General features: G+C 32.7%; 1 protein-coding gene across 9 annotated transcripts in view; it reads right to left on the reverse strand.

Moving 5' to 3' along the window:
* LOC149782149 (uncharacterized) overlaps nucleotides 1-16,611 on the reverse strand; it is a 61,694-nt gene that overhangs the window by 21,879 nt on the left and 23,204 nt on the right. For 6 of the 9 annotated variants that reach the window (XR_016414261.1, XR_016414260.1, XR_016414262.1 and 3 more), the window contains exons 2-3: nucleotides 9,581-9,615; nucleotides 8,156-8,233 (exon numbers count right to left, since the gene is read on the reverse strand). Coding sequence is in view for 3 of the 9 variants with exons in the window: in XM_089933589.1 (XP_089789715.1) it covers nucleotides 8,156-8,201 (46 nt within the window). In the remaining 6 variants the exon portion in view is untranslated. Of the gene's footprint in view, nucleotides 1-4,735; nucleotides 5,855-8,155; nucleotides 8,234-9,580; nucleotides 9,616-16,611 lie in introns of those variants that run through there. The other 3 variants (XM_089933588.1, XM_089933587.1, XR_016414264.1) reach the window with 2 other exon arrangements.

Here is a 16,611-nt window from a genome sequence, read left to right on the forward strand (position 1 = left end):
CAAAACCACATGTATTTCAGCAGGGAATGTGGTCGAGGTTCAGCTACTGGTCTTAAAATATTCTGTATCTTTTCTTTTCGAATATCACTTGGCATTTGTATCCCATGACGTCGTAAAATGAACCTCACCTGATTGTTGGATTATTGTTATATAGGTGAAATGATTGTCTCATTGAACATCCAATCAACAACTGTTTTAAGGTACCGCATACACTGAGTGTGTATATCAATTGTTATGTTATAATGCTAAAACCATCACTGTAACTCAATTTATCATTGATGATCTCCATTGATAATACACGTACTAGATTCGCTAATTACATCATCATCAGATTATTCCCTTGCTTCATCTTCCATAGTGAATGGGATCATCAAATTAAGCGCATTCGGCGCTCTCATTCGTTTTCTGCACAATGTCATATGATGACATTTTATGTTTTTCACATAAGATTCACTCCTCAATAGGTCTTGCCCTTCCAAGATAATTCATAAATCGATTAATACATAAGGATGACACGGATGCGTATTTTAAACAATCATGCAAAATTTTTAGGGCCTCTCTGACAAAGATGAGTAATGCATTTAAACGAAACAGTGATCAAATCTTTTTCTGAAATGTTAGAAACGTTCCGTTTTTTTTAAATATAATCTCATAACTGGAGACGTTCATAAACAATCTCTGCCACCGTCAAAAAACAGAAAATAAAATATAGCAACGTAAGTATTTCCAGTCAAATATTTTATGCTTATTAAAATAGTGATCAATAATCATGTTCCTCGAGTAAATGCAAATAAAAGAAATCTTATCATATGTAGTTTAGTCACATCAATTATATATTGCAACGCCAATGCGCACATTCAAGAAATCATTAAAGTAAACACATACTTAAATACAAGCAGGCTATGGAGTTTTTACTACGAAACAAATGATTAATGTAAACTTTGTTTACAGCCTATACTTGAGTACACCAGTAAACTATGGATTGTATTCGTAACAAATCATTAAATTAAACAGATGCGGCTCACCTACGACTCACCTTAACAAATCAATATCCATCCAAATATCCACCACAGCAACTGACTGTTACTCGCTGCATTACAAGTGGCAACGTGTTAATGTGGCTGTGCTGGTTTATTGCTGACGTGATTGTCTTAGAATTGCCTTATAATGCATTCAATGACTTTTGACGATCAGGCTAATAGTAGTAAAAAATGGGATATAAACGAAATTGGCATATCTCAGCTGTCAAAACGTATATGCCCTATTAAGATTATTATTTGTAATTGAATATCAGTCACGTTCAGTTAGGATGGGGTTTAATTAGTAAAGGTCAGAGCGATACCTTAAGGATGTAGGGGAAGTTATTTCAAAAAACGAAATAGCTAAACTAGACATATATGCTTTCTTCTTAGTCAATTGCTTTTTATCATCTTTTTGGTATATCAATTGAAGCTGCAATATATATGGCACAATTATTTAACAACTAATTTAAATAGCATTCTTTTGGAAACTGTATGTATGTATGTATGTATGTATGTATGCATGTATGTATGTGTATGTATGTATGTATGTATGTATGGATGGATGGATGGATAGATGGGTGTGTGGGTCGAATGATGGATGGATGGATGGATGGAGGGATGCATTCATGCATGCATGCATGTATGAATGAATGCATTTATAAATGTATGAATGTATTTTGAGATTATTGCTATGTACAAATATTGGACTTTTGTTTAAGGAATATGGACTTCATAACACGTTGTGACACAATATCTTAAGGATTTTAGCTTTTAATCCTTATGTTATAATTTATCTCCTTTTTAAACAATGTTAAGAACGTTTCCATGTGTGTTGGTTCTTGTAGGAGACAATGTTTATGTTTGTTCAAAATGGTTTTTCATCTCACAGTTTGAAAGATTTTACCAAAATGAACTTTTATATTTCAGAACTGAATTTTGTTTCAATTGACACTATGTAATCATGATTGTACTAACTTGCCATTAAACATTGTCTATAGATACATGCACAGCTGAATTGCTTTTTTATTTTGCAGATGGTTGTTTCCATGAACTTGGACTGCTGAAATGGTGGGTGGGGGTAAAGAAACCGTCGAGGAAGGGGACTTATTCAATTTTGCCAACTCTCTAGGAAGAAGAAGCCGATTCAACCAATGACTGGCCACGTGGATATGAGTCCGAAGGAACAAAACTGATTACTGAGGTAACCGACTCGGATATCATGCTGGAAAATACTCAGTCCCTATATCAACTTCCGGAATTCTAAACTGATCAGATGAGGGAACTCGACATGTTTTGGCCTTTGGATACACCAATCATGTGCAATTACTAAACTGAATAACACAATATTCACGTAAAAATCGTTAAACCTCAACTTGCGATGTACAAGAATGTACATGCATGTGCAGATGATAATACAATATGCTAATTATTTTCTACCGTAATGATGGCTCTACGCAAGGTTGCGTATTCAGACATATTCTGTTATTTTGTATAATAACTCCGAGAAAAACACCTTAATATCATTTTGTTTACACGGAAATGTAATATTACTGTTCTATTTTATGATGCAAATGTTGCTAATTGTGCTGCTTATAAATTTGACTTATTATCGAAGACATTCTGTGAATATAGTGGAATGTGTTATAATTATAAAAAAGCTAAATTATTTTTTTTCTCACAAAAATAGGTGTAAGAGGTTGCATTATAAAAGCAAACAGGTTCAAACAGTATATGAATATAAATCCATTAGAGAACAATTCACTCCAAAGTTCATTTGGAAAAAACAACAAATGAAGAACTTGTAATTCAAACAACAAAACCTCCATACACATTGACAAGTGTTGAAACTAAATCGTGCAACTTTTACCACAACAAAATGTGAAAGATATCGAGTCAGGCGTTAGCAAATTTAATTGATACACTTTCGATACAGATGAAGTTATTATTGTTTTTCAAAAAATGAATGCTATGAAATGTACTTTTCCTCAACTTCAAGCAATGATATTTTTAGATAATACTGGCGTGCCTTTAATATATTCTAAAATATCCTTTGTCTGATTTCACAATAATTCCAAATTAATGTTTTAGTCCAAGAAAATTATTGAGGAGTTTGGAATTCCACTGAATAATAATTTGAATAAATAAATACATATAAATCAAACTTTTAACACAGCAAAAAGACAGATTGTAGGTGAGATGTCAATCATACTAATGGGTATTTTTTCCAGCAGTAGAAAAAGCTAAGACTCAATATCAGGGCCAGTATGTAGGTCAGTTTCTATCAAAAACATTTAAAGTTGCCAACATAGTTAGGAATTTCCAAATGAAAAGCCAATATCATAGCTCCGGCTTAGGATACACTTGTTTACCTCCATCGATAATGATTCTCATGCATGTTAGGTGACAGAAAGAAGATATAAGATGAATATAATTTCATTTAAGAATGCTACTTTATTCCGATCTTAGAACCATAATCATATCAAGAAGTTAATTTAGCAAATATATGCCATGTGCGAAAGTCTTGTTTTCTTTCATAGAGTTTAAAAAACCAGTTGTAATATCTTAACTTGTACAATATGCCTTATCAGCATTTCATCAATATGTTTAGCATTTCACAAAAACCAAGTGTAAATACAACTATACACTAAGCATGTATATTAACATAAGTAAGCAAATTCATGACGGAAATAACATTTTTGCATATTAGTTTTTCAGTTGGTTAGAGGCCGCTATGTGACTGACATCAAATATAGATACAATTAGATGCTATATCCTCCAATGAATACGAAATTCTCATCACCCCAAACCTATACTGTTTGTTGAAGATTTATGGTATATTTGTAAGCGTGTCAATTTACAATTATTATTATTATTATCAGTAGTAGTATTAGTAGTAGTATGTGTTAGTGTTGTTGATGTTGATGCTATTGTAGTATTTAATATTACTTAAAACAGAGAGGTTTATTTGCATTTGACATCAGCTTATGCTATTTTGCTGCACTCGGTCAATCAATATCTCAACCCAAATTAATGACAAAAGAAGAATGCATATTGTGTTACTTTTATTTCATTTTGCGATTTTCCTACATTCAAGTAAACAAGACCTGGGAGGATAAATTGCGTCTCTTGGATTATATTTATTATGCACATTTGTCATTCTCTGACAGATGAAAATGACTTGATAGACAGATTGGGATGCATGTTACAGGCTTCATATCCATCCTGTGATTTAGCATCTCGTAACTATTCTTATAAGCTGAATGTGCAGGTATGACTTACTGTTAAGCATGAATATTAACTTCTTGGAGAAATAATAAATGATTTGATTGACTTTCTCGCACAATATCGATTAAAAATGTCCCATTTTTCTTACTTCGAAGATTCACATTGATTTTCAAAGATATTTTTCTGAATGAATCTAAAACCTTTTACCATTTATAATTATATATTTCGTAGTTATAAAAGCAGAACGATAATAACACCAACCCCACAGAGACCGTAATGTGAATAATTTAGCAAATATTTAACAATGCAAATTTGCAAACAAACTTTTTAACTTAAATTTTAAACAAATTAAAATTTCTACTTTTTCATATTATAATTCATTGTTTAAAGTCAGTATATATAAAATATCAAACTTTTGCAACTCTATCTGAATTAATATATATATATATATATATATATATATATATATATATATATATATATATATATATATAACATTCCAATTTAAAGTGTTTGTTAGTTAAGACGCTGATAGGACTGAAGAGACATTTTATCCTTACTTAGCCTATACATTTGCTTGGAGGTACTAAACGTTCCAGTGTCAAAATCCTAAAACTGTAGACCAATTGTCGTGGTTTTCTTTGTTGCCCCGAACCTCGAATTTAATTTCCCAACGAAACATGGTACACGTATGATGACCCACCTCCACCCACGGCTTCGTTTTCTTATAGTGTTTCACTCCTAGATATTAACACAGCTACTAGTATTTGATAAATCACGGTTAATACTAAAATCTGGCACTTAAATGTTAGCTTTTACGTGTGTTTGTTTTATTGTTATTTAAACCTTTTGAAACAAGAATTAGGAATCATTATACATTGTTTCAATGAACTCGTTCGATAAGGTATCCGATAGCTGTAATTTTACACTCACTGCCTTCAATCGATATCTGAGGTAAGTAAGGATATAGAGAAAACAGGGAAAAAGTATAAGGTATTTAAACAATAGTAATACTGAAAAATGAAAGAAAACAATGCAAAATAACAGCTGATGAAACATAAATGTAATACTTATTTCAAATCGATCCATCATTCGAATACAGCTTTGGTTGAAACATTTAAATCCATCTAAAATCACATTTCATTTTAGTCATGCATTTTTAATCCAAAAGAACAACAATCCTGTAAAATACTATAACTATTTTAGTAAACACTATTATTGATGAAACACTATGTATATACACTAATTACAGCAGAGTATTAAATCTCACACTTCACAGATGTTTGGACAAGGCCACTGTATCAATATCATGTCAATCAAATCTCATGGTACTCATAAATGCTGCTCAGGTAAATAGTCCCCAAATTGCTGAACTAAACAAGTCCAGCTTTCTCAAAACCAATAAAACATTAGGTCCGATCTTTCACTCATTTTCGCATGAATTTACTTGATTAATGAAGTTGCAAGATTTACAAATAATGTGCACTGATCGTCACCAGTAATATCTTTTTCCGTCCATGGCCTGTTTACCATACCACTCGTGGAAGTGTGACCAGAATTCTTCTTTAATAACCGATTGGCCTATTTGTGTGGACTGCATCGGCTTCCTTTGACGTTGAGCATTCAAACGAAAATATGGCGAAAGTGATTAATCTTGACGGGTGTTTTATTTGTGCTCGTAAAGATGAAATTATTGATTTAATGTTGTTGGCTGCGTCGCAAACACGGTGTAAGTACTGAACTTTCCAGGTCTTTAAATTGTGAATCTACAGGTGGTAGTACTGCTTTGTTTTATTCTTTTGTATTCTTTAGTTTGGGTAATTGTAGAGGTTAAACCATGAAATTAAGTACCTACTAATATGCAAATTTTGAGAGGCGAAACCACAAATTTAAGTACCCAAGAAAATGCCTTATTTTACAAAACCACGAAAATTGAGCCCAATGAAAATAAATGATACTACAGTAAGTCATATGTTAATCGAACGTATATGTCGCACGATACTTTTCAATAGGCCAGTCTAATGATCTGCGTATGATAAAGTAACAACTCCGCACATGCATATGCTATCATAATAACCTTTAATGCGCTGAAAAGTATGTACAAATTAACATTATCAGCACTTCATACAATACAAGGACTATACCAATTAAGAACATATAACTCAAAGTAGATGTTACTGGTACGAATCAGTCTCTCAAAAGAACAAAGCAGTGAGAGTTCTATGTTCACAAAAGAACACCTTGTTCTAAACAAAGAATAATAACTGTCCACACAGGCCGGAATTATAATAATCGTCCGCATATTACATTGAAGTACACCAATGCAACATAACAAAATGCTTATATACACAGGGCTAAATGTTGTTTGCCCACAGAGGATAGACTCATTCATTCACACAGGGAATACTACACATTCACAAGACTCTTTCTCTAGCTCCACCTAGAAGAAAGGTTTGTTTCTTAATGTGGGTTTCATATCTTACTTTCATGTCTGGTTCATTCTGATGATATGGTACCATTAAGACTGTCAGGATGAAGACAGGTGAAATCCTAATACACTGACGACTAAGGTAGAAAGCCACAATTAGCGCCTTATTCATCCCCACATGGCCCAATTATTAATTAAATGAAGTTTGTACGGCTTTAACATCTTGTAACGTTGATGAACAATGCACATTTATGCAAGAAAAACATTATTTGCACATTTCTTGCTAACCCTCTCTCAAAGAATTCGTGCATTAAAGCACACCATGTACTGTATACCCACTACAACATAAAAGGCTTGTAAAACTAGTTGCTTAACACTGAATTGTTATTTATATTTATATTTTTGTAACTTCTCGTAAATGATTTTATTTAATTTTCGTACATTTTATTCATGGTTGTAAACTGTATAGAATAGCTATGGTTATAAATGTGTGTACGTGATCTGGCTCTGTATGAGCGAGAATTGCATAGGATCTAAAAATATATATTTTTGTATGTGTTGATAATTATTAATAATAATCTTAATAATAAGACGTGAAATTAAAATACGAAATGAAATGGAGGTAAGAACACTTGAGTTTCATTTGCAAAAAGAAGAAATAGAGAAACAAATACAAATGTAATTGCAGAAGGAAGAATGAACGACAAATTCAAAAAAGAATAAAAAAGAAATAGGAATGGACATGAAATTACAAATATAAAATGACTAAAAAGAAATCGAAGTGTAAAACAAAAATGCAAATTCGTTGAAAGTCCCACATACTAAAATGTCCTTGGCGAAATAGAGAACTTTTTTACTTCACCGTTCTTGTCAGGACATCTGTGTTTCGGGCAGCAATTGTTCCACATCTGGATTCTTCAAACATGAATGGTTGTGAAACTAAATTTGATTATAACAACGTGCCCAGGAATAAAAATTATGGCATAGTTTGAAAGGTTCATAAAGAAAGTTTACAAATGCGTGTTTAAGATCCGGGCTTCCTTGAAAACCCAAAACGTCTGATCCCCGCGGGTTCATTACAATTGTTTTTGGCAAATACTTGTTGATGCCAATAATTTGTAAAGTTATGAGGTATATCATATAATTGGAGCAAGGAAAGTGTGTGTGTGTGTGTGTGTGCACAATGTTTTTAAAATGCCACCATATAGAGGCTGAAGCTTTATCTAAAAAGTTTCAATAAAATAGCAATACCTAATAATACAATTGCTGCTCAATATCAATAATTATTAACCATTATTTTGCAGTTGCATTAATCCCCAAAGCACACTAATTAGCACATATCTAACTAAATATAATTACAGTAATAACATGGACAAGTAACAATGGCACCAAAAGCAAATGGATGCAAAAATGTATTTGAAAAGAAATTGTATCAAACAAATTGTCATGGATTAATTAAAATGTTCAGTTTTCTACATACCTTCTTCTCTAACCAGACAGCTTGTAAGGAGACAGAGATCATCCATTGTATATGTTTCCCGTTCAGTAGAGTGAAACACTAATGGAAATGAAAACAAAACAATTATAATTCCAACAAATATATAATGCGTGTGTTCGGTGGTACAAAAATCCTTCAATTGCTATAAATTTCAAGGTCTTATGCAGACTTCTTTCTATATCAGTGTGATAATAATTTAAGATCATTTCACCTAACATTCAGTAAACAGTAATATGATATTTTTCTTAATACCTGTATTTCAAAATGCAGTTGGCAGTGTAAGAACTTTAAAAGATTTCAATACTGTACACTAAATGTAAAATCATCTTTAATGAAATGAGACCAATTATAGAGACTATGGGAACATAATGTTAACAAATGGATTACTCTTCAATCAAAATGTAGATAGCAGAATTATTACTACATAGGTTTTCATATTTGAATAAAATTTCGAAGATAATCTGATAAATTCCATATGGATCAGTCATTCTGAGAACTTAAATGGTATCTGAAGACATTTTCGATTATACAGTAGTCCGCCTCTTACATGGACACTCATTCTGCGTCAGAAAAGTGGCTGTATAAGAGACGTGGTCCTTACATACAAGGGACTTTAATGCATTTAATATCTTCATTTCGAAGTAAACTTAAGTATCAAAATGGTCTAGCTGTCTTAAGAATATACTTATTTCAACAAAACATGCATTAATAGCTGTTAATTCTTAAGCATGATATGCAAGTGGAATAATGTTTGCATGTACATTTCAAAACCATTCCAAACCACCATATAGATCTTGGTGTAAACATCAATTACATTTAGAAACATTCTCTTTTCCTTTACTCCATTTTATCACTACTGCTTAATAATCATACCTGGTACAGTATTGTTTATTTTAGTGTTTCCTACATCAAAATGTTTCATGATTACTGTTTATATGATGAAATGTTCAAATTTATTCCTATGTTGCTAATTGTACCGTACCAAAACTGAATCATACAGATGCAACATTTGTAGAGTAGATCATATTACTTTCTTATAAAGGAAGTGATAAATGCAGTGTCACATGATTTTTTGGTCTTTATATGGAACCCCGTTTTGTTCAAGGTAAATTTCACTTCTTGTATGAATCAATAAAATCTATACATAGTCTAAGCTAACGATGTTATGATCTGACAATTTATGTCCAGCTGTATTCATCAAAGAGAAAATCTCAATGGCTGTGAAAAACCATACATTCTATCAAAACATTCATGTAAACGGCTGCGTTACTAGATAATATATGATAAACTTATTTAATAATAACCGTTACCGGAACATGTTATAATGTAGTTTAGTCAACACTTCTTTCATTAATGAGAATTTGACATTGGTAAAAAGACATCAGTAGCTATAATAGGTTTACTTACCTTACTTTATGAATTAAGTATTGGTTCTGGACACACTGAAACAAAATTTGACTGCATGTGAGGTATACATTGTGCCTAAAATGCCGATTACATGCTACATAAGATGGGTACATTTGTATACAAAATATGCAATGCTGAGAAAACTGGCCCTGTCGAGGAGGTGGCCGATGGTGATGGTGAGTAACGTATATGGGGGTGGGAACCACTGTATTTCTCATTTCACGTATGATCATAATAATAATTATTAATTTATGAGCATAATAATTTATACGTCTAGCACATAATCTAGAGTTACAAAAGTATTTATTTAAAGCACAATACCGTTAAGCTTTTTAGTTGCTTCAACTTCAATAGGCTTTTCACAGGCCTCCACCAATTTACTTTGCATCAATCTAACTTCTATAAGAGTGGTGCACAACCCCCTGCCCGCAGGTCAGATCCGGCCTGCGAAGGTTTTCTGTCCAGCCATCATGGCATAGTAAAAGAACACAGAAATCTGGCCCGTGAACAGTAATTATATTAAAGAAATTAGTGTTTACTTTAAATGACCATCCTTGGCCAGGTTAGTTCTAGTAGTTCTAGTGTTATATTACATATAGCTCAAGACGAAATGTAGGCTTCAAGACAACAAACACTTGGTGTTAATATCAATTAAGCCAACGGACAAACTCTTATACATTCACACGCATGTGTTTTGATCAATGATTGACCATTATCGACTATTACTGCACGATTTACACACGTTACCCTTTAATGATCAAAACATATAAACATGTGTTTCAAAACTTAAACTTATGTAAATAGCAATCTGAATTTTAAGAATAGACTCGGTAACATAAATGTTTTAACTGCCACATGTACATAATGTTCTTGTTAAAAATCAGTTTGGAGCTGTAAGTGAACCTGTCTTTGGGAAATAAGCTAACATCGCTGTTCTGGGAAGTGCAATTTATTAGACTGTCTCTCTTTGTAAACCATGGAGCAAATACAATTCATAGACATATTACGTTAGTAAAGATTTAGCTTTAAAATGCTATCATGCAGGTCGCAAATATACGTGACACTGCTATTTTCTGAATGCTATAAGTTCAAAGTTGCATGAATAGAAAAACAACAAAGCAAATACGTTTTAACCGATGTAAAAAGTTTCATCAAGTACAAAGACAAATACTAAAACCTTATATTTGTAATCCTATAAATGGGCTGTCGTAACGAAGCTATAAAGTGAGTGGTTACATTACGAAAAAACTTATTTCTAAATATAGAAGCACTTTGCATGTCAGCTACGTCAATTCAGTTGAAATAAGGGTTTAGTTCATTCATATACTGACTTTAATTCTTCAGTGCTCTGTCTATGAACAGTGACAGTAAAGTTTTATCGGCAGCAAAGAAATTAGGACGAATAGTATGATATGAAAGACGAGTCCATTTTCTCTAATGTAAATGGTACATGGATTGTTTCAAACAAGTTTATAAATATGTTCAAATGCCATGAACATTCACACAGTAAAATGAACACAATTCTTGGTTAAGAGTAGTTGATTAGCATTTGTACTAATTTGCAATTACAATACTGTAATCTAGTATAGATTGTCCTGGTCTCTTGTTAAGTCATATTGCCAAATTACACTGAATATGATAATTATGATAGTTTTTAAACAGGCACCAAATTTGTTTATAATACATGTATAGATAAAACTTAGAAAATGTTCTACTTGAAAATAAAGTATTGCTTAAGACCAATGTTAACTGCAAATATGCGTACTGGGAAATAGATGGCATAATTCAAAAACGAGAATGAAACACACACACACACACACAAACACACACACAAACACACACACATAAAAATATCGCATGTCTCGCTTTGCTCCCACTTCTTCCTGTTTAGCTCTTCTATCCAAAAGGAAAAGTCACTTCTCCCTACAAGTCTAGCTTGTCCTCTGTGAAACATGATTGATTAACAATCTATGTTAAATATTGTCTTTCGTTTTTTGTTCTTTTCTTTTTTTTAGATTCTGTTTTAAATTTTCTTTTTCCTTCTAATATTTGTATTAATGGGATTGATGTTGTTTTTTTTGCAAGCGTCCATGCATCATATTTTGTTGATATCGTATCCAAATACTAGCTAAAATTCATCAGAGTATTAGTGAGGAGTGTCGGTGCCAGGTGGGTCTATATTGACTGCAATTTGGAGTTTGCATTTCGCACTTGATATAGCGAAATCACATGACACAATTTTGCAAAACGTAAAGTTTTCTGATTTATTAGATGGTTTTACAAATTTAAACAAGCTGGCACAATTGTTCTTTCAATTCTGTTTGCTTTTCTCTCTTAGAGAATTTTTTTATCTTCTATTTCCCTTTATGACATGATTATAGTTGATGTGATGTGATGTGATGTGATTTTGATTTTTAACGTAGCTTTAACAATTTTTCAGTCATATCGCTACGATGTCTGCAATGTGGCAGTTTATAGTGATGTCTAGCACTGGGGCATCATGCCGCAGACATGTAGCATGATGTCCCACCCAGTCACATTATCCTGACACCAGGCCGACCAGTCCTAAAACTAGCCTCTTAATGCTGAACGCCAAGCGAAGCAGCTGTTAGTACCATTTTTTAAGTCTCTGGTATGACTCGGCCGGGGATCGAACCCACGACCTCCCCCATCCGAGGCGGACGCTCTAACCACTAGGCCACCGGAGCGGTTGATTAATGGTTGAATGTTATCAAATGTGATCACAGAATTCTGACGCTCTATTCTACTTTTCTCAGGCGTTTGTTATCGCTTCAGAATCGCAAGAGCACTGAAAAACTACACATATCTATTCAGAAGACAGTAACGTACCAATGCATAACTCTCGAACGACCATCGCATGTTTTATAGTACCGATAAGGTGATTTTATGTTGTCAGATATTTAATTATTTTTTTTTAAATCTTGATTGGGTAATAATCCATTGTATTCTTTTTTTTACATATGGTCTTTGTTCTAAAATGTGGCGTAGGAAATACCTAGATGCCGATTTTTTAAAACTTATTTCTTCGAAAAAAATTGATCACCCATAGGAATGGTATTTGACGTTAAATGTTAAATAGTCATGATATGTTTAAGTATATTGCTATCCAACATCATGAACAGATTATTAAACGTGATGTATATATCTTCAATAAAGTAAAGATCAGCCTCGCAAATAACTTTCTTTTTTGTTATTTTGGAATTCATATTTAATAATCATCATAGATTGTACATGGTTCGATACAAGATTCCTTTAAATCCACTAATTAGTTATGAGATATATAAATCTTACCTGGACTGTCTTAATGGAGTTTCCTTTCTTCTTCATTATGTCTGAGGGCATCCATTTTTAATCAAGCAGATAATATTTGTGATATAAGTCCAGGCCGTTTTCCCATGCCTTGCTTTGGTATTATTTTAATTAATTATATATCTATAATGAGAGTCATATTTATTTTAAAATTACATGCAAACGTTATAGTTTCATTATGCAAATTAGTAATGTTCCTTGCTTTCTCTTCATGAAGATTTGATGTATCTTTTCGAGGGCCGTATTTATTAATTAAAGCCATATTGAATAATAATAGGTAATATCAGTTTATTATCCCAATTATCACGATTACTTCTACGCACATTGAATTCAGAATTATCTTTTAATAAAATAACAGCATCTCTAGCGTTTTTATTGAATTTTAACTAAAACAAATTCATATCCAGTGTGGATCTGGTTTTTCTTTCTCAAATTCCCAACAAAAGTGCTTATCTTGAAGAAAATAGACAGACAATTGCTTGCTTTGAAATAAATGAGAAGATATTATTTTGCTTGGGTCCCCTGGTTCCTGACAATTTATTATACACTTGGTGATACCTGCCAGTTTTCTACTTCAAGAGGTATTCATTGTGATGAAAGCTCAAATGCCAGGTCTAAAATGTGCATAGACTCAGTCAGACAAAGTAAGAGAAAGCTGTATATTAGTAATAGATAATAACAGCTTCCATTTACATTGTGCTCTTTCCATATCGTCATATTTAGTAAATGTTAGTAAATATTTCATATCACAGTCATAGAAAATAATATCACAGAAACCCTCTTAACAATTCAGTTACGAAATCATACACAGATAAAATATTATCACCCAATCCTTCCTTAACATAATTCTGCTAACAGGTAGATCCAGTGAAAATGTCATACAGATCCTCCTTAACAGAATTCTGTTAACAAGCATACCCAGATAAAATAGTAACACACTATTGTAACCTAAATAAATTCAATTATTAGACACACCCAGATAAAGGATTATCACATTATCACTTCTTTACATATTTTCGCAGTACAGAACTAAAGTAATGATAGTATATATATCTTATCGACGACCCTTTACCATTATATATGAAACTAAATCTGCGGGAGTAACGCTGGCCTTCAATAATTACTGTTACTAGATATACCAAGATAAAGGGTTATCAGTGTATCCTTTTCCTTGAATACTATTGTTTTTTGCGGGTGGGTGTCATTTTACAGCAGAGCAATACACGAAGGTTATTTAGTCCTGAGTCAATGGAAGCGACGTGCCTTGCTCGAGGACACACCACACTAGCTGACCTATGCTAGTTTGATGGTAGGATTCAAACCAACGGCCTTTACTTCAAGAATTCGACATGTTCACCACCGTGCCATCGAGCCTCCACTATACAATACAGAACTAAAGTAAGTAACGGTTTATTTCTCAGATAAATACATATTACAGGCAGACCAGATCGCTCCGATGGCTTACGTAGTTAGAGCGTCCGCCTCAGATGCGGGAGGTCACGGGTTCGAACCCAGTCCGAGTCATACCAAAAGCATAATAATGGTATTAGCTGCTGCGTCGCTTGGTGCTCAGCATTAAGAGGTTAGTTTTGGAACTGATCAGATTAGCTTTTGGATAATGTGACTGGGTGGGACATGATATCATATGTCTGCGGCCCGATTCCTTATTGCTAAACATCACTATGAACTGCCACTATATACATCATAGCGACATGACTAAAAGTGTTAAAAGCACGTTAAAAATCCTAATCAATGACACACATACACAAACAGGTTGACTCAGAGAAAATAATATCTTACAATCCATCTTACAAAACTTTCCTATAATGTATTCTATTAGTCAGATGGAGAGATTGATATAGGTGTTGCAAATATCCCAGGTTTTTATCGGGGGGATGGATGGAAAGGGGGGGGGGTTAAAAGACCTGGAACAACAAAATTCAGCACTAAAGTACACTAGTGTTAACTAGAATTTAATCACGTCTTATTAAATCATAACATATTTCTTAGTCTTCTTTTTCACTTATATTTAAATTGATCATGCAGATTAATGGTTCAATCCATTAAGAAAACAGGATAAATCCAAGCCCTGCACCGATATATTCAAAATCATAAAGTTTGCTCTTGTTTCTGGGGATTTTTGTGTCTACTCACATCTTGAACACTTACATACTACCAACTTTTGAATAGTATGCCCTGCAGCAAAGTGGAGTATGCACACTTACAATCCTTATAACCAAAAGAGTATATTTCCCTTTTATCCCTAGATGTGCTCGCAAACTCGTCGCTTCCACCACATCAATAATAATTAAAGCTAGAAACGTTAAAATGATATATTTATTTATGCTTGCAAATCATGATTTTAAGAACATTGTTTTATTCAATTTTGTAATAAATACCCCCTAGTAACCTTAAAATCAGTAACATAGATCACATAAATCTCTGACAAACTCACTTTTGATAGTGATGTGTGAGAACTTTATTTTCATCCACATAATTTGAAACCAAATAGTACATATGTATCGTTCTACTATAATTACCAAGTTAACAAAGATGATAAGCACTGCTTTCGGGAGCTCAATAATCATTATGTCGATTGATCTAAAAATGAAACTCCATCTGACTGATCATTAGTGATGAGTGCCTTTTGTATACAAGTGCACCTGCCCAAAGAAATCCCTAAAGTTATTATTATGATTTGAGTGCCCCTCTTGGTCATTATGCCTTTATTTTGGCCATATGATTTTACATGAACACAGCAGAAACTACAAATTGTAATCATTTATAACTCTTGTTAGAATTACCAAGAATGCCTTATTGTAATAATAATTAGCAGTAAATATTTCAACACAGTTGCAAGGTTATGTCCTCTAGTAACAAACTTACAGTTTCTCATCACAATTTTCCTTCCTTTTTTAATTTGTTCTTTATCATCATCTTTCATCTATTTTAAATTACAAATATAACTTCAGCAGACTACTTTAATAAATCTTGGTAATAAGAAATAATTTGTTTGATCAATTTCTTAATGTATTGTAATAGTCTTAATATTTGTTTCTCCAGTACGTTTAAGCCACGTTTTTAAGAAATGTATATGTTGAACCCTTTAAAGTTGCCACTTCATAAAGTTCAATTTGCTAATCTCAAAATGTAAGTGGCATTAATATCTATCGGTATGTTATGTAAATACATGCATATGATTATTTCAGTGGTACTTTTATACGTTAAAAGTATATTATTGAAATATTGAAAATTTCATAAAATGTTTTAATCGATTTAAAAATAGTCAACTAAGCTTAACCAAATGGTTCCAATTTTCAATTGGAGTCTCTTTAATGTAAAGAGATCATAAAGGGAATATAACTTTGAAAGAATAAATAATATTGAAATACGAAAGCATAGTTTTGAAATCAAAGTAATCCGTTGATAGTTGATCTAGTGTTCCTTGTTATTACAGTGCTAAATACTGACTTGATTTCATGATCAGAGAGCTAATGCCAAATAGCCATTAGCTAAATCAGTCACTCATTTGGAGTCCAATTATAATGCATTCAAACTCTCCAACAATCTACAGAACATCAAGCCCTCCGCTATTTCACCCTTCTGGTGCATAAGTTTCAATAACAACACTTATAACGGAGAGCTAAATACTTACAGCCATATTCCTCAGATAATCATAAATTATTTGACCAGTTTAGAAA

This window comes from Sinohyriopsis cumingii, chromosome 15 (genome assembly GCF_028554795.1).
Source record: "Sinohyriopsis cumingii isolate HCF-2022 chromosome 15, ASM2855479v2, whole genome shotgun sequence".
Classification (NCBI taxonomy): Eukaryota; Metazoa; Mollusca; class Bivalvia; order Unionida; family Unionidae; genus Sinohyriopsis; species Sinohyriopsis cumingii.